General features: G+C 42.8%; 1 protein-coding gene across 2 annotated transcripts in view; it reads right to left on the bottom strand.

Moving 5' to 3' along the window:
• DOCK2 (dedicator of cytokinesis 2) overlaps positions 1–24213 on the bottom strand; it is a 447672-nt gene that overhangs the window by 77368 nt on the left and 346091 nt on the right. For both annotated transcript variants that reach the window (XM_030926872.1, XM_030926873.1), the window contains 3 exons: positions 22399–22497; positions 19621–19715; positions 8404–8482 (listed from right to left, as the gene is read on the bottom strand). In XM_030926872.1, coding sequence (XP_030782732.1) covers positions 8404–8482; positions 19621–19715; positions 22399–22497 — 273 coding nt within the window. The remainder of the gene's footprint in view (positions 1–8403; positions 8483–19620; positions 19716–22398; positions 22498–24213) is intronic.

Raw genomic sequence — 24213 nt, forward strand, 5'->3', positions numbered from 1 at the left:
GAGGTGGAGGTTGCAGTGAGCTGAGATCGCGCCACTGCACTCCAGCCTGGGAGACAGAATGAGACTCCATCTCAAAACAAAAACAAATCAGATCATGCCACTCCCTTCCTCAAAGTCCTCCAAAGTTTCTTGTATCATTTGGAATCAAATCTCCTTGTTTCCGTAGCAACCTTGCTTATGTAAACACATGTGGCAGGTTGGGTCTCCTGTCCACACCCCTTCAGACTGCCTTTCCTCCCGGCACCCCCATGACTTAGCAGCTTCTCCAGGGCTTTGCTTTGAAAATGTGCAGCTCTGGTCTGCTTGTGTCTGGAGCTTACACCTTCTCACATTGAAGATGAGAATTTGAAACAACAAGCCAGGGCAAGAGAAAACCGTGGCCACAAGACATGGGAATGAGTGTTTCCATGAAAGTGAGAAATCTCTGATTTTAGTGGACAGCAAAAGAGTAATCAAGGTACATAGGAAATAAGTATCCAACAAAGCAAGTCAATCTATAATTACTTGTAAGAATAATTTCAGAAATGCCACCTAACATGTAACACATGTCAAATATGGTTGAGCCTCTTGCCATTCTCTATTCTACCCTGAATGAATCCATCAAAAAAGCATTTTCTCTGTCATCCCATTCCTGATTTTCTTTTTTTTTATCTGAGATATAATTTATATACCATAAAATTCACTTTTTTAAGTGTATGATTTAGTTTTTAGTATATTCACAGGGTGGTTCAACCATTACCACTGTCTAATTTTGGAACATTTTCATCACACCAAAAGAAACCCTCTGCCCATAAGAGTCAGTCCCTCTTCTCCCCACCAACATCTTCCCCTACCCTGTCCCTGGAACATATACAAACACGAGGCATCCATCACAGGCTTGGCACACACCAAGCACTCAGTAAATGCAATGGTGGTGTTGATGGTAGCACGGGGTGCACAGTATTTGTATGCCCTGTCTTCTCCAGCTGTGAGCTCCACAAGTACCCAAATCCTGTCTTCCATTTATTTGTATCCCTAATGCCATGCTCAGCACAATGACTTGAATACAGCTGGGCTCCAGAAAATATTTATTTATCAATTGCTATATTGTCATAGAAATTCTTCAAAAGGTCCCAGATTTTTCTGTCTACCCTGCTACAAACTGCCTGGAAACTGTTAATACTAATGTACTGTCTGTCTCTGTGGATTTGCCTGTTCTGACAGTTCATATAAGTGACGTCATAAAATATGTGACCTTTCATGTATGTTTTCTTATACTTAGTGTAATGCTTTCAAGGTTCATCCATGTTGTAGTATGGATCAGTACTTCATTTTTTATTGTTGAATAATATTCTATCATATGGATATACACATTTTGATTATGTATTCATCCACTGATGGTCATTTGGGTTGTTTCCAGTCTTTGACTATTATGAATCACGGCATTGACGCTATGCTGCTATGAACATTTTTGTACAAATCTCTGGGTGGACATGTTTCAGTTGTCGTGGGAGTGGACCTGGTTTTGTTTTGGTTTTGGCTTCCATTCTGGAAGACCTTTATGAACCATGAGGCCATAGCTGTGCCTCATCTTCTTAGCGGATCAGAAATGGCACATCCAAGTACCTCACCCACAGCCCCTGCCCAGTTCTGGCCATGGGGCTCTGTGGGAATGACTTCCGGAACTCAGAGGAGGTTGTCACAGTATGTGGCTCTGTGCAGTGCTCTTAGAGGTGAGCCGTGGTCACAACTAGATATTGCTGAATACTTATAAGGCCTCTGCCCCAAGCCTTTCTTCACTCTTGTTCCCAAAGAATCAGATCCAAATGCATTCACCTGGCTCTTAAATTCTTTTACAATTTCCATGGTCCCCAGTGCTGTCTCCTTCGACAACTGCCCACCGAGGTGGGCTGGTCTGCTCAGACTCCACAGAGATCACAGGAGCATTTTGGTCTCCTTAGCTTCACTCACAGTGGTTCTCATACCCGCAGTGACTGTGTCCTATTCTTACATCCAAGCTGGGTTCAAGACCCGCTTCCTTCATGAAGCCTTCCTAGACTGCAGGGCACGTTGGTCTGCCTGATCACTTCCTGATTTGAGGAGCACTTATTGTGTGCTATCATGGATGTTAGTCCACTGTTCTGCACCTGGCCTTGTGCTCCATTCATTTCTCATGACAGCACTGTCTGATGGTCAAGAGGACATGTGTCAGTGTGTTGCAGACCAGGGTGTGAAAACCATTTCTATTGCTTATTAGCTGGGTTGCCTTTTGCTAGTTACTTGACCTTTCTGAGCCTCATTTTCCTTTATGTAAAATACCCAAAATAATGGCACCTACCATAAAGGACTGTTGTAATTACTGGATCAATAATATGAGAATGAGGCATCCACTACAGGCTTGACACTAAGCACTCAGTGTATGGAATGGTGGTGTTGATGATAACATTGGTTGTGGAGTATTTGTATGCCCTGTCTTCTCCAATTGTAACCTCCACAAGTACCAAGATTTTGTCTTCCATTTATTTGTATCTCTAATGCCATGCTCAGCACAAGGACTTGAATACAGCTGGGCTCTAGAAAATATTTATTTACCAATTGCTGTATTGTCAGAGAAATTCTTCAAAGGGTCCCAGATTTTTCTTTCTGCCCTGCTACAAACTGCCTGGTGATATTTCTACTAAATGTCTACCTCAGCTGACTAGGGGAAGCTACAGTGTCTCTTTAGCAAAATGCACAGGTCTCTTTGCCCTGGGGGAAGGGATGAGGTGATTTCTGATTGGGAATTTAATATTTTGAAATGATAGGACAATAGAGGGTTAGAACTGGAATAAATTTAAGTGTCATCTGTTCTGACTACCATATTGCACAGAGGTAAACAGTAAAGTCTAAATAAAGTAAAAGACCACCCAAAGTCATACTGCTAGTGGGTATAATGAGAATTTAGTTACTTTTAATTAACTCTCAAGAAATTATAAAAGTAATATACACACATAGTTTTAAAAAATGATAGAAAATATTAAATGGGAGAAACTTATTTTCCATCCTACCTTGGATCCAAGTCTAATTCCCCAGAAGAAAATGTTAACAATTCCTTGGGATAGCCTTTCAGAATTTTTTTATGCATAAACAAATGTATGTATAGACATCTTTTTTAAAAGTCTGCTGCACTTGGCTTTTTTCTCTCACCAATATATCTTGCAAATGTTTCTATATTAGCATATACAGATCTGCTTCATTCTCTTTTATTGCTACATTGTATTCTATGAGGATGTACTTTAATTTTAACCAAATTCCCTATTTATAGACATTTAGCTTGATTCCAAATTTTTTTTTCCCGCTAGCAACAATGCTGTAATCAACACCCTTATTTAAACATCTTTATGCATGGGAAACTACATTTGTAGTATACATTCCTAGAACTGGAATTTCTAAGACATAGGGTCTGTGCATGTTTAGTTGTTTTTTGTCTTTGTTTTTATAGACACTGTCAGGTTGCCTTCCAGGGTTTCAATTCAATTACCAGTTCCATTATCATGGACAAGGTACCCTACCTTTCTGAGTCGCAGTAACGTCACCTAGAAAAGGAAGACAATAGTATCTAAAGGGTGCGGTTGTAAGGACTAGATGAGAGAATCACTGCCTAGTAAACTCTTAGTCTTGCAAAACAGCCTTCTCCACTCATCCAAGCAAAGTGGATTCACCCATTATTCACCCATATTATACCCTGTTCACAACATCTATGTCATATTTTCAACAAAATTAATTTATTTTCTGTCTCCTCTACTGGTTGTCAGCATCAAGAAAGCAAGAACCTTCTTTTTAAATTTACTCTTGTTTATATGGTATCGTACATTATGTCTGAGCCAGCATGTGCTTGGGAAATTATTTTTTGAATGAGTTCATTAATGAACCAAGCACACTGCATGCATTCTGGTTAAAACCCCCTAAAAAAACTATGAGATTTGTATAATTATTCTCCCCATTTTAGAGATCAGGAAACTGAGGCCCAGAGAGGTTCAATATCTTGCCTGACATCACAGAGCTACAAAATGCTGAAGGTGGCATCTGAATCCAGTTTATCTGACTCCAGGTCTTGCATTCTTCACCACCCTGCTCTTCTGCTGAAATCACTCTTCTCCCTTCTCAGTGTCCTTTCCGCTTTGTTGATGGTTACGGTTTTCACTGGTCCATCTGATGTTTATAAAGACGACAGTCTTTATAGCAGAGAGATCAAGGATTTTTTAAATCAGAATCAGGATTCTTTCTCAGTGACCTGGAATCATTATTTATCTCAAATTTCAGTTAAAAAAAGAAACCAGCATGCAGTGGTGCTGAAATGCAGTCAGCCTGCCCTCCTCTTTGGGGCAGAGGCACAGCTGTCATGACCATTCTGGGGATGCTTCTGATTCTGGGAGTCGAAGGCCCCAGGTGTGGACTCAGGTGAGAAATATCAGACTAGAGGATGTCTGGGGCCTAAAAGCTGAAGCAGGCAGGGCTGGGGAAACTGCACCCAAGCATGTGCCCACCGTTCTGCCTGGTGGAACCATCCCACCATGAGTCCCCCTGTGGTGGCGCTATGGGAGGCGGCAAGGCTTTGATGACTGCTCCCTCTGTGTGTGTCTCTCCTTCGCCTGTTTTTGGCATCACCAGTTACATTTCCCATTATAAAGAGCAAGGTGGTGGTTCTCATGCCTCTACTAAAGGCTAGAGATAATTTAGAAGTTTTTCATTTCACAGGATATCAAAAATGGTTCCCAGGATAGGCTGGTAATCCAAGAATGCCTCAAGGCCTAGGCAGAAATGGCCACCACCTAGAGCCAATTAGAGCATCCCCAAAGAGAGAGAATCATCTCACTACCAAACACAGCGCTGCCCAATACAGAGTCTTTCTGGAGTCCAAGTATAATCTCTGATTCCAGGAACAATCAGAGATTTCAACATGGAGAGTCTCATCTTCCAGCCAATCATCTCAGAGCTCTCTATCCCAGAGCCAGTAAGAACTAGAAATGGCAGAGAGTGCTTCGGGATCTAAATAAAGCTGCCTCCTGGAATCCAAAGGCAACCAGTTCCTAAGAGACAGAGCAGAAGAGTGAAAAGAAGATGTGCTTTGCAGACAGGCCTGGGGTTAAATCCCAGCAGCCCCATTTATTGGTTAGATGACCTTTAACAGAACAGTCAATCAATTTTCTGAAGCTCAGTTTATTCACCAGTGAAATGGGTATATCACAACCTAATAAGATTATGATGAGAATCAAAATTTTCTAAGTAGATGCCCAATAAAGTTAGTCACCCTCTTCAAAAGCCTGGATGCTAGAAGATGGATTTATATAGCCTTCTATCAAGATTCCAAGATCCTTGAGGGTATGGCAGTGATCTTTGCTTCTGAGCTCCTTGAAGTGTGTTGCAATAGTCTGGGCCCATAAGAATTGCTCTTAAACACAATTTCTTGCTGATTTGAATTTGAAATCCTCTCTTTGTCTTCCCTGACCACGTGAACTGATGCAGACACCAAGGACCAGCATCCTGAATAGGGCCTAGAATGCAAGTGATCTCAGCCACAAGCAGAAAACACCATTTTTATAATCCCCAGTTCTTGTCACCTACAGAGTGGCAGTCACCAAGCTCCTTACTTTCTGCCCTTTGAATCACAAAACCACTGTTCTGGGAAAGATATTAGGGATAATCTCATTGCACCTGCCCCTCCTCTGGTCAGTGGCTGCCAAGACAGGCAGCAGTCAGTGATGGATGCTATTCCTGCTGATATTAAATGCATAATTAATGAGACCGTAAGAAGGAGACAAGGCGTGTTCCAGGCAGGGTACAGAGGACAAATCCATTCTCACACAGAGGGAGGAAAAGGTAGGAGAACAAAGATAAGGTTGGAAAATGATCCTGTTCTTGGGTACTTTTCAATAAATAGCTATGGAAGCCTCATTAAGAAAAGAGACTTACTTTATTGTGTAATGTTGGCCACTCTTCTGTTTTACAGAATCTTGTGGGTGTGACAGCCCCAGGCAATGTTGTGGTGACCAGAAAGAGGCCTCCTGTCCTTTTTATCAAGGACTGACATGCATTCCCAGCCCTGACACATTTAGGGGCATGATCATCATAATCATTATCCAAATAATAAAATTACTATTATTATAATGAGCTAACACTTATTAAATGGCTGCTATGTTCCCAGCACTGTTCTAAACACTTTATGTGAATTCACTTAATCCTCACAACCATCCAATGACATAGCTGCTATTAGTATCCTGATTTAATGTTGAGGAAACTGAGGCACACAGAGATAAGTAATTTGTCTAAAGTCACTCAGCTTGCAAGCCCGTACTTCTCATGTATGCAACGCTCAATCTCTGAGCATCTCTCAAATACAGATTTTCTTTCAGGAAAACAGGATATAAACCTAAAGGAATGCCCTGAAGGAATGAAGTTGAGCTTCTCTTGGAAAATAGCCATCTAAGAGCATAGAAAAGAGTGAAGTCGGAAAGCAAGTCTGAGGCTGCAATTGCTGACACCCACGGAAAGAGATGAACAAACTAGCTCGCAGTTATATGGACCAAACCCTGTCACCTCTGGCCCCTAGGTATGGTGTTCCAAGTTGCCTCTCCCAAAAAGCAGAAACTTCCCTGAACATACCCGTGACCAGAGCCTGCAGGCATCTCAGCCACATTTGGAAGGAAATCAAACATCTCTCCTGATTCAAACCAGCTAAAGAGATATGCTTTGTTCCCATGTCGTAGATTTATAATGCCAGGAGAAACTCTCACCCAGACCCAGTCGGGCAGTCAACCCCCTGCAGCGGGGAAAGTCTATATCTGGCATGTGGTTGTAGTCATCTGTGTGGGCCTTGGTGTCAGCCACCACTGAGTTCTGGTCCCAACTTTGCATTGATGTACTCAGTGACACCAGGCTATCTCCTTATTATCTCTGAGTCTTACTTCCTGCCTCCTTAGAGCAGAAAATATATTAGTAATAGTGGCTAACCTGAAGGGTGGCTGTAAAGACTGAGAAAGATAATGCCCTTAAAGTGCTTCTCGTGAGATCTGGCATGTATTAATCGTCAGAAAACGGCAGCTACTCATTTTATCATCACTCTCATTGTCGCTCAGTTGCCTGATTTGAATGCAAGGTAGTTCAAGAGAATCTTCTTCAGAGATGCTGTTCATCCTCTCAACAAATACTCATAGGCTGGTGCTCTCAGCAGGGTGAATCTCACAGGCCTCAGCCCAGACATCACCACCCCAAGAAGACCTACCATGTGCCAGGCACAGAGCATAGAGTTGTTGTGTGTTCAAGGTCTTTATACTCATGAGGCTTAAGTTCTATGGGAGGAAAGAGAGAAAATACGCACGTAGAGAAGAAAGATGATTTCTAATCACATTCAGTGGTATGAAGAGACTCCAGGAAGCCACGTGGTTTTGCATAATGACCGTGGGGTCAGTGGGGGTGATCCTCAGAGAGGAGTCAGGCAGGGGAGGCCTCTTTAAGGAGGAAATATTTGAACAGAAACTTATGGGACCTTACAAGTGGGTTCTCCCAACAAGCCCCTCGTCACATCCAGTTCTGGAAAAACCCTTTGAAGTAGAAAGGGTAGTTGCTGCATTTTACAGATGACTCACTTGAGGCATGGATACAGTCCAGGCCTTGCCTGAAGTTGCTCAGCTTCTGAGAGGTGAAAGCCCAGACAGGAACTAAACAACTTAGATGAGCAAGGAAAAAACACCATCATTGCAGTTCATGAGCTCAGTGTCTCCTACATGCTAAGCCCCCACTGCAAGAGATGCTAGGGATCAGAGGCTTCCCTGGAGGGGATCCTTTTGTGGGGGGCCTTCCCTCTCACCTCTCCAGGCAGAGGCAGCAATCTGGACTTTCCCACAGAGTTTGTTCTTCTTGGGCCTGGACCTGGGCAGGTGTGTCATTCTGTTTGCCCCGGGCACATACTTTTAGGACCCTGAATCTCTTAGAGATCCCAGGTCTTGGCTGAGCACTAAAAATGACTTTGGAAGGAATCAGGAAGCCACAAAGTTGTACTGGAGAACTTGATTGTAAATCATTTTTCATTGTCTATGACTGGCTGCTCTTTTGGCTCCAGGCAATAGAAAAGCAAAAAAAAAAAAAAAAGTGATACATTTTTAAAAGGTGGTACCAACTCTGACAATGAATGAATGCAAGTCTCCTTGTTAGCATAAGAACCATTATACAGTCACATTTGCATATGATGATAAGTTGATGACTATTTAATCAAGGACCTGGTTGAAAGCCTGAGAATTTTCTCCCCAGCCACAACCCTCCGTGGAAATCCCCGGAAAGACTGGGACAGCTTCTGTAGGCTTTGGGATATGTCTGATGGAGCGATCAGCCCAAGATGTCAGAGATGCCCTGGGCAGCTCCAAGGGTAGCTCTGTGCCTCATACTCACCTGGAACTCAAAGTTGGTGTGTTCTAGGAACTTCTGGTTCATGGTTTCTGCAAACTTGTTGATAGCTCTCAGGAAGACCCTGGAAGAGGGCAGAAAATTACCAGACTATCTGAGCATGATGCCTTAGGTTCCTTTGTCCTTGTGCCAGACTGAAATACCCTTACCCTCTTTGGGGAGAGGCTCAAAGGCCAAATTACTGATTTAGAGAGGTCAGCTAATGTAGATTAACAACTGTTCACACTCTAGACCTGGGGCTGTTTGCCTTGCAAGAACTCAATAACTGTTTGACTTCTTTTTGAAAATTTGCAATGTCTTATGTTTAAGATATTACAAGCTTATGGCAGAAAATTCATGCTAGAGAGAAATCACCCCCCCCACCCCCAAACAAATAAACAACATGCTACCACATCCTATCACCTATCGAAAACTGTCATCCACGTTTTGATGAACATAATTTCAAAGGTCTCCCTAGATGTATGTAAACAAATGATATTTTAAGGGTATCATTTTGATAAATGGGGCTAAAAACAAATGCTGTTTCACAGTCTGTCTTTTTTACTCAACAATAAATTGTGTGCTTCTTTCATGCCAATAAATGTAGATATATCTCATCATTTTTAATCACTGAAGAGCATTCCACTGTATGGCTGTATCACAGTTTGTTTAATCCATTTCTTATTGATGGATCTTTTTGTTTTTTTTTCTCAGTTTTTTTCTATAATAAACATTGCTCTAATGATCACTCTTCTGTGTATATCATATACCTGCTATATATACCCCTTCTCCACTGTTCTCCTCCAAGTAATAATACTGGTCAAATGGGCTGGGTGTGGTGGCTCACACCTGTAATCTCAGCATTTTGGGAGGCCAAGGTGGGTGGATCACTTGAGGTCTGGAGTTCAAGACCAGCCTGACCATCGTGGTGAAACCCTGTCTCTACTAAAAATACAAAAATTAGCCGGGCATTGTGGTACACGCTGGTAATCCCAGCTACTTGGGAAGCTGAGGCATGAAGATCCCTTGAACCCAGGAGGTGGAGGTTGCAGAGTGATCTAAGATCATGACACTACACTCCAGCCTGGGCAATAGTGAGAGTCTGTCTCAAAAAAAAAAAAAAAAAAATACTTGTCAAATGTCATGCACGTTTATCACTTTGGTACTTGTTGTCAATTTGCATTTCCCCTTAAGTGTCTTCCTGTCCATGTTGTTCTCTCCTTCCTCCTTGCCAAGCCCTTCCGACTGGTCTTGCAGCCTCCTGTCTCTTCATCCTGGAAAGCTCCTTCCTCTAAAGGACAGCTCCGTCACTGGCTGTCCACTGCCTACAGGGTGAGTCCAAGCTCTTTCTCTGGACAGTCCCTCCCCTCATGATGGGACCCCAACCTTCTTTTCTAGGCTTATTTCTTGCTAGTACCCTGTGTTTCTGGTATTTCCCAAATCCCTATCTATGTTCTTTCTTTGTGTAGAATGTCCCTCGCCTTCTCATCTCTGAAAGTCAGGATTCTTCATGGTCATTATCCTTCCTGGTCCAGATCAAGAGCCTTCTTCATTTAGTTTTCCATCATCCCACCAGCCTTAAGTGACTGAGACCACCCCCATTCTCTGAGGTTATTTCTGGCACCCCTCCTATGAGCACACTTTACCTCCAGCTGTCTGTGTGCAGCCACATCTCTTCTTTCAGACTATGAGCTTCTGCAGGGCAGGGTCTGCTGCACTCATGTGTACCCGAAGGAATCCTCATTGCAACTCCCGTTCCCAACATTCATCATGGTCTAGGATGATTCACTTGTATGACTCAGTAACATCTCTCTCCTTTAGTAGATTCTACTCTTCTGGGAATCACAGACTCCCTCTATGCTCTCACATACTCCCCAGTCCACATGACTTTAACTCCTAAATTTTTATCTCCATCCCTGGCCTCTCCCCTACACACCAGCTTGCACTCCAGCTCTCTGATCTATATCCATACTTGAATAACATATAGGCATCTCAAACTTACATGTCAAAAACTAAACTCCGACCACTTGCCCTCCCCACACCCACCCTGAAATACTTCTTTCTGTAGTCTTCCCATCTAAGTTAAGGACAATTCTATTCTTCCAATTGCTCAGATTGGGGTGAGAAAAAGGAAACAATTTTGGTAACATCCTTGACTATGTCTTTCTCTCATATCCTACACCTGGACTTTACAGAACACATATGCATATAAGAAGTGTCCCCTCCCAGGGAACAAAAAGGCTGGGCTATTTATGCCTTAGCAGCAGCCACTCACTGGTTGAAACTTGCTCCAATGGGCGGGAAGTCCCTGGTACTTCTGGCCTGTCCTGCAGGTAAGCTGAGCACTCTGTAGCCAGACAAAGCCCAGGGAAAGAAAGAAGAAAGAAAGCCTCAGGGTGCATGGGAAATGTCCACCGAAGCTGCCTGCTGATTTTGGGTGGTTCAAGAGATGGTGGGTGGAGAATCTGCAGCATTTGCTACATCAGGCACTGTAGGGCCAGGTGTTCACTAAAATACTGTCATGACTGTTGAACACAGAAGGCAGTGCATCCTGACACTGGGATCACAGGATTTGGACACACACACACACACAATGGGTGTGATTTCTGGCTTTGTTACTCTCCAGTGGTGTGGATTTGGAGCATGTTAATATAACCCCTGAGGTTTCAGTCTCCTCCTTTGTGAAATAGCAGTAATGTAACCTTTTTCACAGGGTCACTAGCTGAGGTGGCTTCAGACCCCTCTGGACTGCTTTATTCTTCCAAAGGCAAGAGCCAGACAACAGGGCAGACAGAGGACAGGGCTCAGTTAGCAGCCAGTTTTGAGGCAGGCAGCACCATACAAAAACAGAAATAAAAATCCCACAAAATCTGCCACCCCATCAGGCTGTCACAAAGGGAGATTTCTGTAGTTTTGTTAGTCTGTTATTCACCAATATGTCTTTGAAACAACATCGTATTTTGTATTCTCTGCTTAAAGATTAGTTATCTGATCCCCCAGATGGCAATGCATTGAGTGGCTGTCACATTATATGTAAACATCTCAGAACCTCGAATACAATACCAAAGTGAGGGCTTTCACACATTCTCAGCAGCAACAATGCTATCAGTCATTCCAGGAACAGTCATTATTTTGGTTGTCAGCTTAAACTTGTCTCCAGCCTCAAAGTCCAGTCTAATGACCACGAACCGATTTGCCCCTGTGCTGATGACAGAGATTAGTAGCAGGTAAATCAAAGTTCCTCCCTTTCTCTAGAGCCTTTCATAATCACACACTGGAAATCACAATATCACTTCACTCTGGGTGCCCATGCTTGGGTTTGGAAAAATGAGGCATTTTTCTTCTCATTTTTCTTATTTTTTTAAAAACAGTAATAGGCCGGGCACAGTGGCTCACGTCTATAATCCCAGCACTTTGGGAGGCTGAGATGGGTGGATCATGAGGTCAGGAGTTCGAGACCAGCCTGGCCAACATGGTGAAGCCTTGTTTCTACTAAAAATGAGGAGAGAGAGAGACCCTCTCATATTGTTTTATATTGTTTTATACTCAGTACCTATTTTAAGAAAAAAACAAGGAAGTAAAACCAAAGACAGGCAGCCCAGTGCCAGGCCCAAAACCAGGCCTGGGCCTGCCTGGCCTAAACCCAGTAGTTAAAAATCAACTCATAACTTAGAAACTGATATTACTAATGTTTGGACGAATGGAGGTAAGATGGTGCACTTCCGGGTTCTTTATCACCAACTTTTCCCGCACGCGTGAAAATGCAGCGGGCGCCCGGGAAGGTGCAGACCAACCGGGCATGCGCCAGGTGACATCAATCCGAAGAGACTAAGATTTACCTGGTCGCACCTGCGGAATGCCCCCCGACACGCCCGTGCCCCGCCTATTGCCCTCCCACTCCTAGAAAAGCCACTCCGGACGGACGCCACGCGCGGACTTCCCAGCCCCACTCCTGTCGGGATGTCAGGACTGTGCCAGGAACTCCGCCCGAGAGCCCCACCGGGGGACTCTGCCAGCCTCCTTTGCCGGAGGCCGACAGACCTCTCCCTACCTACCTACTTCCATGAAGCTAGGTGACCAAAAATAAATTTGCCGTTTTGCTCCTACCCTTGCCTACCCGCTGGTTCTTTTGTGCTTGCTCTGCTGGTCTTAGAAAAACAAATCAACTAATAGATTCCAGGCATTGTATAAACGAACATAGTGAAACTCATGGCCCTGTTTTGTTTCTCTCTGACCACCGGTGCATGCAACCCCTGTCACGTACCCCTTGCTTGCTCAAATCAATCATGACCCTTTCATGTGAAATCTTTAGTGTTGTGAGCCCTTAAAAGGGACAGAAATTGTGCACTCAGGGAACTTGGATTTTAAGGCAGTAGCTTGCCGATGCTCCCAGCTGAATAAAGCCCTTTCTTCTATAACTCGGTGTCTGAGAAGTTTTGTCTGCGGCTCGTCCTGCTACAAAAATACAAAAATTAGCTGGGCATGGTGCATGTGCCTGTAATCTCAGCTACTCGGGAGACTGAGGCAGGAGAATTGCTAGAACCAGGGAGTTGGAGGTTGCAGTGAGCCGAGATCACACCACTGCACTCCAGCCTGGGCGACAGAGTGAGACTCTGTCTCAAAACAACAACAACAACAACAGCAATAACTGTACTTAAAGCCTAAGAACTCATATAGTAAAGTGGGTTAGGATGAAAACACACTCAACTCTATTACTGTCAACAATGAACCTGAATTGTTGAAAACAAAGTTCATTATCGAATCTCAACCTAGCACTTCCTGTGTCTCGTCTGTGTTGCTTAGTGGCTGTATAGGAGGAAGAACAATCCCAACCACGGTTTTCAACTGCCTGCCAGGCTCCACACTAGGGGCTTTGCATGGATTCTTTCCTCTGTTGCTTTTGTTTTTCTAACGCTCACCCATCTCTGAATGAGATATGGTTTCCACTTTAGAGACGCGAGTTTAGGTAACTTTCCCAAAAGCCCAGGCGGTACATGTAAAATCAGGATTTACATGTAGTTACACTGTCTGCAGAATCTAGGTATTTAACCACAGGGCAGTTCTGTCCACAAGGACATCTCTGTAATTCTGTTCAACCCAAGCCGTGAGCTCACTTTATTAATAATAACAAAGATGGAAGTATCAACTGCCACAATTCATATGGCCTGTGCTAAGAGCTCTACAAACGTTATTTCATTTAATTCTATAAAGTGAAGTAGGAGCTACTGTTATACCCTTTTAACATAAGAGGAAACGGAGCCTTAGAAAGAGCAAATAATTTCCCCACATTCGAACAGCAAAGAAGCAGAAGAGTCTAGACCTAAACTCAGGTTTGTCTTTCTCTAAAGTGTTTCCAATGAACCAGAAGGACACTCTGGCTCCTTGAACTTCCGGCACTGGCATGCTTCCACTCATGCCTGCCATGCATGCAGCCCTTCGCACTTCGTCGATATCATTCTGCTGCCTGCCCACAGCTGACTGGGTCCAGGGCCAACACGTGACTCAAAGCAGTCGTGCATGGGCTGGCCAGCAGCCCATGGGTGGTCTTATGGATATAGTACTGTGCAATGGAGACACCCAAGCCTGGACAGAAGTAGATCCATCCTTTCAAACAGCCCACAAGGAGGGAGAATGCAATCTGAGCCTGGAGCAGAAGCCATGGGCAGATGATTCCATGAGGAACCAGAAGCCATATGCAATAGAGCAGGGAACAGATAAGTCAGCTGTTGTGAGTAGGAAGAAGCTGGCAGAAAGAGGAGCCAAACCCAGGCTTGCTATCCTGAAAACTGTTCCATGTGAGGCCTCACAGAGCCTGCTGGCTTGAGTCCCCAGCTTCCTACTTCTCTTCATGTGGCAGAACAAATCCTGGTGTCAGAAGGCAGCCGAGAATAAGCCTATACATACTACATGTACTACTCCCTGGCCTGGGCCCAGGAGTGGAAGGTGCACACAGAGTCCTACAGGTGCTGCAAGCCAGCCAGGGTCACCTTCCCAGTCAGCCACTCTTCTGAGCTGCGGCCGTGGGCTGGGTGGTTGACCTCTGTGAATCTCAACTGCCCCATCTGTAAAAGGAGCCATGTGTGAAGACTAAATGAGATGCAGTACAGGAAGCAGGGGCCCAGTGCCTGCACATAGATGTCCTCAGTACATGTCAGCTGTTGTTGTTATGGTTATCCCTAACTGCCCACTGCCTCGAAGTTCTGGGGCAGGAGGATACGAGGCTGAAGATACTCCCATGTGACAACACAGCATGGGCCCATGCCCACAGGCAGTATCATGTGAATAAAAGAGGGGAGAGAGGCGGACATGCCCTATCTGTTGAGATGCACCAAGGGAGAGAAAGGGCCACTCCAAATCCCAATCCCCTGTCATTCATGGGATGTGGTTGATTCTACTGGTCAGAACTAAAGATAAAAGAATTGACTGGAAGACATAAACATCCCTCCTCTTGAGCCACTGCGAAATCCATTCTCCCACAGAGCCTTTAAGTGCCTCTGTTACAACACACAAAATGCTCCATGGACCAAAAGGTTAGAATGAATCGGCATATTCCAGCTCAGTGACAGGACACGGTTCACCCCAAGTGGCCGCAAACATTTTCTGCATAATTTGGGATTCCAGTTAGGGATGCAGCAGGCTCCCGGGATCGGGATCCTGCAGCCAGCTGGATGTCAGGATTAGGTGTTCTTTGCTGATTAATGAAACCATGAGGAGGTAAGCTGGGCACAGTGGCTCATGTCTGTAATCCCAGCACTTTGGGAGGCTGAGGCGGGTGAGTCACCTGAGGTCAGCAGTTCGAGACTAGCCTGGCCAATGTGGCAAAACCCTGTCTGTCAAAAATATAAAAATTAGACAGGCATGGTGGCGTACACCTGTAATCCCAGCTACTGAGGGGGCTGAAGCAGGAGAATCACCGGAATCCAGGAGGAGGAGGTTGCAGTGAGCTGAGATTGTGCCATTGCACTCCAGCCTGGGTGACAGAGTGAGACTCTGTCTCAAAAAAAAAAAAAAAAAAAAAAGAAAGAAAGAAAAAGAAAAAAAGAAAACCGTTAAGAGGGTTCATTCTTTCTTGATTACATGGATTGGAGGAGGTAGGGACCCCAAAAATGAATAATCACTACAAATTAAGGTAGGTAGGATGAAGGAAAATGGGTGTCAGTGATTCAACAGCACACTGATGGAACCACCATATGAAAAGGTAGACAAGACCCAGCCCAGATTTGCTGCTTCAGTGAAGTAGTTTGGATATATCCAGACCATAGAAATAGAAATAGAAAGTAAAATTAACTAACATTTATGAAGCACTTGCTCTGTGTCAAACACTGTTCTAACTACTTTCTACACATTGTTTCATTTCAGTTCCCACAAATATCCTTTGTGGTAAGTATCATTATTAGCCACATTTTACAGTGAGGAAAACGGAGTCCAGAGTGGTGAAGGAACTTGCTCAGATGGAATTTGAACCCAGGCAACCATAAGTCCTAACTGCCCTGTTCTGCTTCTGGTCTCTCTCTGGGCTCCGAATTCATGACAGCAACTGCAGCTTACATTTCCATGGGAATATTTACTGTTTCCCCAGCTAGACCGGAAGCCCTCTGCCTTCTGGGACCATAGCTTAAATTGGCCTGTCCATTGCCTAGAACCCTGGATGCCCATGAAATTCAATAAATATTTGGTGGTTGACTGCATTTAGGGTAACTTTAGGGATGTGTATAAATCCTAAGCCTCCTCAAAATGTTGGATCTCTAGAGTGAGGTGCAGATGGAAGAGAGGTAAAAGAGGTTTCCAGGCATAATCTTGTTCATTTACAACATTATAAAGAACTTGATCATTTAAAAATTAACGACATCATGTAAATCAGATCTTACTCAGTGTTGCAGCTTACCAAAAAGAAAAACGCTCTAACAGGAAGTATTTCTTGCAGGAGATGTGTCACTATGTCTGCATACACAAACAGTACACAGCTGGGGAGACATTAAAATCTAGAAAACCCCCCTCCCTTTTCCAACAAACAGATAAGTAAATAATAGATGACTAATGCATACATAATACAGAAATCATAAGTGATAATAGAAAAATTATAAAAACAGGCCAAATATAATAACATACAGATCATGGAAGGAAGGAAGAAAAGTTAGTTGGAATGTCCATACATACTGACAAGTGAAGTTGGCCCTGACCACATGAATAAGTTGCATCTTTTTGGAGAAAAGAAAATGGTATTCTGGGGAATACTGGTCCGGGATAAGTCATAGTACATGTTCTGTTTATCTAAATTGGGTTGAAATTGTTTACTAGTGGCATGACCTTGGAGAGTTGTTTCACCTCTCTGGGCAAAATGCACTTAATAATATGGAGATTACTTTGGGAGGCCGAGGCAGGCAGATCACCTGAATTCTGGAGTTCAAGACCAGCCTGACCAACATAGAGAAACCCCTTCTCTACTAAAAATACAAAATTAGCCAGGTGTGGTGGTGCATGCCTGTAATCCCAGCTACTCGGGAGGCTGAGGCAGGAGACTCTCTTGAACCTGGGAGGTGGAGGTTGCAGTGAGCCGAGATCACGCCATTGCACTCCAGCCTGGGCAACAGGAGCGAAACTCTGTCTCAAAAATAAATAAATAAATAAAACAATAAGAATAATACAGAGATTAAGAGCATTGGCTTCAACGAAATGGCTTCTGTTTCTTTTCAGCAATGCAACAGGAAGTATGTTACTTATCTATTCTGCACCTCAGCTTCCTCTTATATAATATGTGAATTACAGTTGTTCTATATTATAAAGTTGTTGGAAGGATTAAATGAACTAATACATGTGAAGCCTTTGCAACAGTGATGGATCTAGGTACTTAATAAATGTTAGCTATTATAATATCATACAAAATGCAAAAATAGTGAGAACATTTCATGTGTTCTATAAATATAAGAGATCATTTTGGCTAGAAGATGAAGAAAATCTTCGAACTAAGCTATGTGCCTGCAAGGAGAATAAAGTAATCTTTTCTGGTTGACATTAACACATGCTTCTTTAGTCCAAGGCTAAGTTTGTTGTCATCGCCTAGTGATATCAATGCTATTATTATTGAGTTTTTCCTTGATACTGGCACTGTGGTAAGGAGTAACTCATTCTATCCTCATACACATAACGCAATTTTCATGAAATAGAAACTACCGTTATCCCCATTTTACAGACCAGGAAACTAACACTCCAAGAGGTCAAAAGACTTCTCACGAAAGAGAAAATGGCAGAATTAAAGAGTCTGAAGCCCAGGCTGTGTTCCGGAGTCTAACTTTTTTCTTTAATGTAAAAAAAAAATAAGTACTTGGCTGACCCTTAAGAGATACAGATCTATTATTTCTATTTAGGAGAGATTTCCAATTAAGTCCCTGAGGAGACTACATTCTAATTTTCTAGGTATAAAGAAACAAGGATTATTGTATCATTTCTGGGGGCCTGTCCCAAAAATGACTAAAGTTTGAATCAAGCTGGGATTTCAGGAGGAGATATTCCTTCAAAGCACTCCCACGGGGCCCAGCATATGTTTCTTCCAGAAGGACCATTAGATATCTCAGAAGAAGAAGTTGCCTGGCCAGGGCTCTAGTCCCAAGACCCTGGATCAAGGCTGGATATCTGTGCATTCAGCTGCCCATCATTTAGTCCTCTTTCTGGTAACAACTTTTAGACTTTCCTTTGAAGAACTACTTTCCCTGCTCCTTTCCTTATCCCCTGACTTTGTGGTTTTGGTAGAACTGACCACACCACCCACCCCCAGTTCCAAAGGCGGGTCATGAAATCCAAGCCTGATTTAACAGCACATTTCATTCGGCTGGCCACAGAGGTCTATGGATGGGCGTGTAGCCCAGGCCAGACTTTTAAAGACCGGCCTCAGAATTTTTTCTGTACCTACAGAAAAGGAAGTCTTTTCATTCTATCATCATTGAAAATACAACAAGGAATATGTCTGCAACTTCTAGAGTCCATTTCCCCCACTATGAATACAGCATCTGCCTGAGAATAAGGTAAATAGAAAAAGCAGAGACAGACACACACACACAGATTCTCTTCATTGCTCTTTGAGCACCTAGATACATCCATGCCTGAAGCCACACCTCAGGGTTCTTTCAGTTATCTGTGCTAATACATTCTCTTTTTGCTTGGACAAATTTGAGTTAGTCTTTCCTCTTTCCCTTTCACTTCAGAGAATTCTGATTTTGTCTTTTTAACTTCTCCCCTTATTCTGCCCTCTAGAGATATTTCTATCTTTGCCAGCCCAATGCTTGTTTTTTTGATATAAAACAAGGACAATAGGTAGAGGGAGATAAAACTAGACACCAGTATAATATGAAGGACTTTCCATGAAAGAGTCTAAAACAAATAAAAGAAGCCAAAGGAAAGCAGGGAGAAAGAAAAGGGAAGAGCCAAGAAGATGCTGTTTTAAAGGAATTGACGGGCAGGATTTGGGAATCAGGTTCTGAGAGAGGCTTGGGAAAATCCAAGGAATATTAGAAATAAGCCCAAGGGAATATTAGAAAATATTAATGAATGTTATAATTTGGATTTTACTTTGGTGAAATGATATAAGAGATCTAGCAGCAAAGACTGAAATTGTTTAGAATTACTTTTATCTCTTGATGCGCCATAGGACATCTAAGTTATACTTGGGTTACACTGATAGTCTAGGAGTGTTAACAGGTATTACAGATATACGCATAGACACACCAAATGCACATCCTATGTGCAAATGGATGGGCACATGGAATGCTGTATCCTAAATCCTCTTCTTAGAAAAAAATCACATTAGCATATTAAAAGCTCGGAGAAGTCCTGCAGCATGGAAATCTATTCAAAGCTGTTTAATGAATGCTTCCTAAACTTATTTTACCATGCCACAGAATATATTTTATTATTTTTTAAAAAATTAAAATAATATATTTTAAAATGCTTTTCTAAGATCTCCTGTCCCAAGAGTTTAGGAAAGGCTTCAGAGATGAAGTATGATATTCTAACAGGGATTTGAAAAAGGGAGAAGGTGGGGAGGACTTTTTGAGTAGCTTCAAGATTGGTGAGGAGTCTTTCCCTGGGTTTAAAGATAGAAAGAAAGGATGCCTTAACACTTTAATTTCTTTTCAGCAGGGAGAAATTGTCCCTACTTTAACTCGAAACAGGTGATCTTTGAAGTGAGGGCTGGGTAAGGTAGCTTTATAGAAGCAGGTAGCAGCTCACCTGTTCTGAACCATGCTCATGGCCATCCAGTCTCCAGGGTACACGTTCTTTCCAATGAGGTCCTTGAACATGATGAAGGTCTCCATCAAGAAGTCCTGAAACAATGAAGCACAGCACACATGTCATTCTGTTTCACAGGAACTCAGAACTTGCTGGCTCTTTAAATTTTTTCTTTATTATATTTTGGAGGGAGGAAAAGGGAAGGGACACAGCCTTTCATTAACTAAATTAAATGGAAGCTTAAAGATTGAATGCTGGAATGACTTTTCCCAAATATCAGTGGAACATGAATATGGGATGTGAAAATGCTCTCAAAATAAAGCACTATTGATTTCATCTTTGGGAATAAAGAAGTAAATGTACCATTGATGTAGTAATTTTATAATCATTTTCCCAAATATGTATTTGAGAAGGAAATAATCTCACTGTATGAAAGCATCTCAGGTCATTGAGCAAATAAACTCTTATTAAAATGAATCTAATTAGCAGTGCTGTAAATACAGCTAATTCATATGTCTCTCTCTCTCTCTCTCACACACACACACACACACACACACGAGCAGATTGGATGAGACACAATGACAGGAACTCTTCCTCTCCTTTGAAGAGGTTCAAAGTGGACTTCAGCACCCTCCCTAGACTTTGCAGTGAGCCAAACTTTTTCTCCATCTTTGGAGAACACAAATTAAAGACAAATCCGGAGGCTGGGCACGGTGGCTCACACCTGTAATCCCAGCACTTTGGGAGGCCGAGAAGGGTGGATCCTGAGGTCAAGAGGTTGAGACCATCCTGGCCAACATGGTGAAACCCTGTCTCTACTAAAAACACAAAAATTAGCTGGGCGTGGTGGTGCACACTGTAATCACAGCTACTCGGGAGGCTGTGGCAGGAGAATCACTTGAACCTGGGGGGCAGAGGTTGCAGTGAGCCAAGATCGCACCACTGCACTGCAGCCTGGTGACAGAGCGAGACTGTGTCTCAAAAAATAAAAAATAAACAAAGACAAATCCAGATAGCTAAGACCAGAATCACTGGCACTGAGACCCTTTTGAGCTGGAGGTAGTGAAGTCATACCACCAGTATGCTTTAGGTAAAATTCAAAATCTAGAGGAAATTTGTCCAGAGTTGTTTCCTTAAGTTGGTGGTTTTCAAATTATTTTAACAGCAGAATTCTTTGTTCAAAGAAAGTCTTACCTGGAGCCCAATATATAAAATATATAAAGGTAGAACAGCTCTGGTGGAATTGTGTGTGTGTGTGTGTGTGCGCGCGCGTGTGTGTTTGTGTGCATGCACGCATGTGTGCACGTTTATGGTAAAGCATAGTGAGGATAGGAGGAACATAATTTGAAAATCACTGCTTTAAGCTAAGTTGCAAAATTCTGAGGAATGGCATTTATTCTTTTCCAGGAATCTTTGTTGCTAGGGAAAACTACCTCAATACTTTAAGTCCTTGTTTCTACATCAGCAGAATGGGGATAGTATCTACTTCAAAGGGTGACTGTGAGGATTAAGTACATACTGCCAATCAGATGCTTAGTACAGAGCCTGGTCTCTTACAAATTCTCATTACGTGATGATGATGATGGTATTATTATATTATTCATAATTGATGTCACCTGGGGAAGTGTGGCTATCATCACAGGCACATCTCCTTCGTATGGAAATGAAGAAGGCCCCTGGCTCATAGATGGGAAGAATGGCTTCTTAATGAGAAGAGATAGCATGGTATAAGGGTTACAGTCAATGTCCAGACCTTACCTCCACCACATACTAGCTATGGGACCTTGGGCAAGCAGATTGTAGACTTGTGAAATATGACTCCTAATTCCCATGTCATACTTTTGTGAGGGTTATGTAAGAAAATGTGTATGTTCAATCAATAAGAATCCCATTTCTTACCTTCTTCCCCCAGAGACCTTTCCTTCCATAGAGGATCAAAAATTAGGAGTCCAGTTTTTCTATTTCCATGTCTTAAGCTATAGGGAAATTGAAGGTTGAGGGAAAGGTTCCATTTCTTGCCAATCTTGCTCCAATGGAGAGAACATCTCACTACTGAATGGATGAAGGGGTAGGGCATTAACTTTCTAATGATTCCTTTTTTTTTTTTTTTTTATGAGCCTCTCTCTGAGGTTGATCCAATTTTGATGCCCTGGTCTCTCTAGGGAGAGTTGACAGTGACCTCAAGCAGTGGGACTCCTGAACCTGGTAGCGACAAGACAGTGAGAAAGGTGGCCACACTGAGGGCAAAGGGTGCTCTGCTCCACCCTTGGGGCAGGAATAGCCTGGGCTGGGCTCTATGTTAATGAAGTCATCAGCTTCAGAGATAGAAGCCACAGGCCACCGGCAGATGGTCTTGCAGCAAATGCCTCCTGAGAGGCTAGAAGAAGGGGGCCCAGAGGCCAACTTCCTCTAGGCATTTGTGATTTTAATAAGAGCTATATTTTACTGAGCACTTACTACATGAGAGCTATTGTCTTCTCATGCAACCCCTTCTTAGCCCTATGACATAAATTATATTATTCCCACTTTACAAATAAAAGAGATTCACCTGCCCATGGTCACAGAGCTAGCAAGTGACAAATCCTAGATGCAAACCTAAGACTGTATGACTCTAACACTCATGCTCTTAAACCCTGAAATGTCTGTGATTCATCAATACATATTGGTTAAGTCATATCTAGATTATATGGTAGACATTCAGGTCTCTCTGACAGGGACAGAAGGCATGTTCCAGAGATGAAAGAGTTCTTCCTCGCCCCCAGCATCCTACAGACTCACCACAAGTTCAGAGCTGGTCTGGAAGGTCTCAATGTAGAAGGAGTAGTGCTGGTCACCCATCTGGTTTAAGATGGCTGTCATACATGCCACAAAGTGACTCTGCAAGAAATGAAGAAAAATACCACAAATAGTTGAGAGAGGACCACGGAAAACTTCCCTGTGAGAAAATGTCTCCTTATGGCTCATTCATCAAAAAAGTATTTACCGAGTACTATTATGTGCCTGGGACTGTAATAGGAGTGCCAAACATAAACATAACACCTGATCCATTACCTCTCCTGATGTTCGCACACTGGGGAAAGAGCACTGTACTTGTGTCAGGAAATTCAGCCTATATCAAAATCATGGAGACAGTTTCATTTTATGACAAATAATTTTACATGTGTAAGTCCCAATTGTCTCATCTGTTAAATGGGACAATAATTCATCTGAATCTACCTCTAGAGGAGTATCAAACCAATCAGATGGCTCCTTTAGCACCTTGAAATGCACTAAAGTTCTCTGCAGAGGAATCCGTAGTTGGATCACCAGGAATCAGTCAGTGGCAACCCAGCACCTCCTGGGACCTGCCAGTTGGTAAGGGCTGAGAGGGATGAAGGAAATGAGAAGAGATGGCCCTTGCTCTTTGTGAGTTAATGATCTAGTCAGGAAAGAAAGATTAATTCATGAGAGAAAAAGAGTAAGACCCTCAATTTGCAAAGCCAGCTAAGTACCAGAAAGATGCAAACAAGAGGGCAACCAAAGCAGGGACACAGAGAGGAGACCCTGGGAGCAGAGGAGGAACCACACCCTTTCACGCACCAGAAGACATCAGCATAGCCTTTTCTGCTTCCTCTTTCCCAGATTTTATCAGTCCATATCAGGGTGAGTTTTCAGTGTCTGCAAGCAGCATTCAGGGAGATCTATTCCGGAACCTAGTAAACAAAGCACTAGCCACAAATCCACCAGGGGTGAGAAGTCATTCTTGACTGTCTCTTGCAAGTTTCCACTGGGGCTGCCATCTTGGCCAAATGAAGTTCCACTGTGGTCCGGCCAAGCACGGGCTTGTGGAAGATGGCCTGGCTGGAAATATTATGTTTGAACGAAAAAAATAAAGGCATTTTTTACCATAAACTGCTGCCTTTTTTATAAAAAAAAAAAAAAAAAAAAAGTTCTTCTTTTGTTAATAAAATAACAAATATGAAATATATACAGGCATATCTTGAAGATATTATGTGTTTGGTTCCAGACCACCACAATAAAGTGAATATCACAATCAAGCCAGTCACATGAATGTTTTGGCTTCTCAGTGTATATAAAAGTTATGTTAACACTGTATTGTAGTCTATTAAGTATGCAATAGCATTATGTTTAAAAAAACATAAATTTTAATTTGAGAACATAAACCTTAATTTAAAAAACTAAATGATCTAAAAAAACTCTAATGATCATCCGAACCTTCAGTAAATAGGAATCATTTTGCTGGGGGAGGGTCTGGGCTTGATGCTGATGGATGCTGACTGATCAGGGTGGTGGTTGCTGAAGACTGGAGTGGCTGTGGCAGTTTCTTAAAAAAAGAACAGTGAAGTTTGCCTTCATGAAGTTTGTTTATGGTGCCCTAAAATAATTGTAATAGTAACATTAAAGGTCACTGTCACAGATCACCATAACAGGTATAATAATAATGAAAAAAATCTGAAATATTGCTTGGATTTCCAAACTGTGATGCAGAGATATGAAGTGAGCACAGGCTGTTGGAAAAATGGTGCCAAGAGACTTGCTCAATGCAGGGCTGCCACAAACCTTCAATTTATAAAAAACAGGTATCTGTGAAGC

The sequence above is a fragment of the Rhinopithecus roxellana genome, chromosome 3 (genome assembly GCF_007565055.1).
Source record: "Rhinopithecus roxellana isolate Shanxi Qingling chromosome 3, ASM756505v1, whole genome shotgun sequence".
Taxonomy (NCBI): Eukaryota; Metazoa; Chordata; class Mammalia; order Primates; family Cercopithecidae; genus Rhinopithecus; species Rhinopithecus roxellana.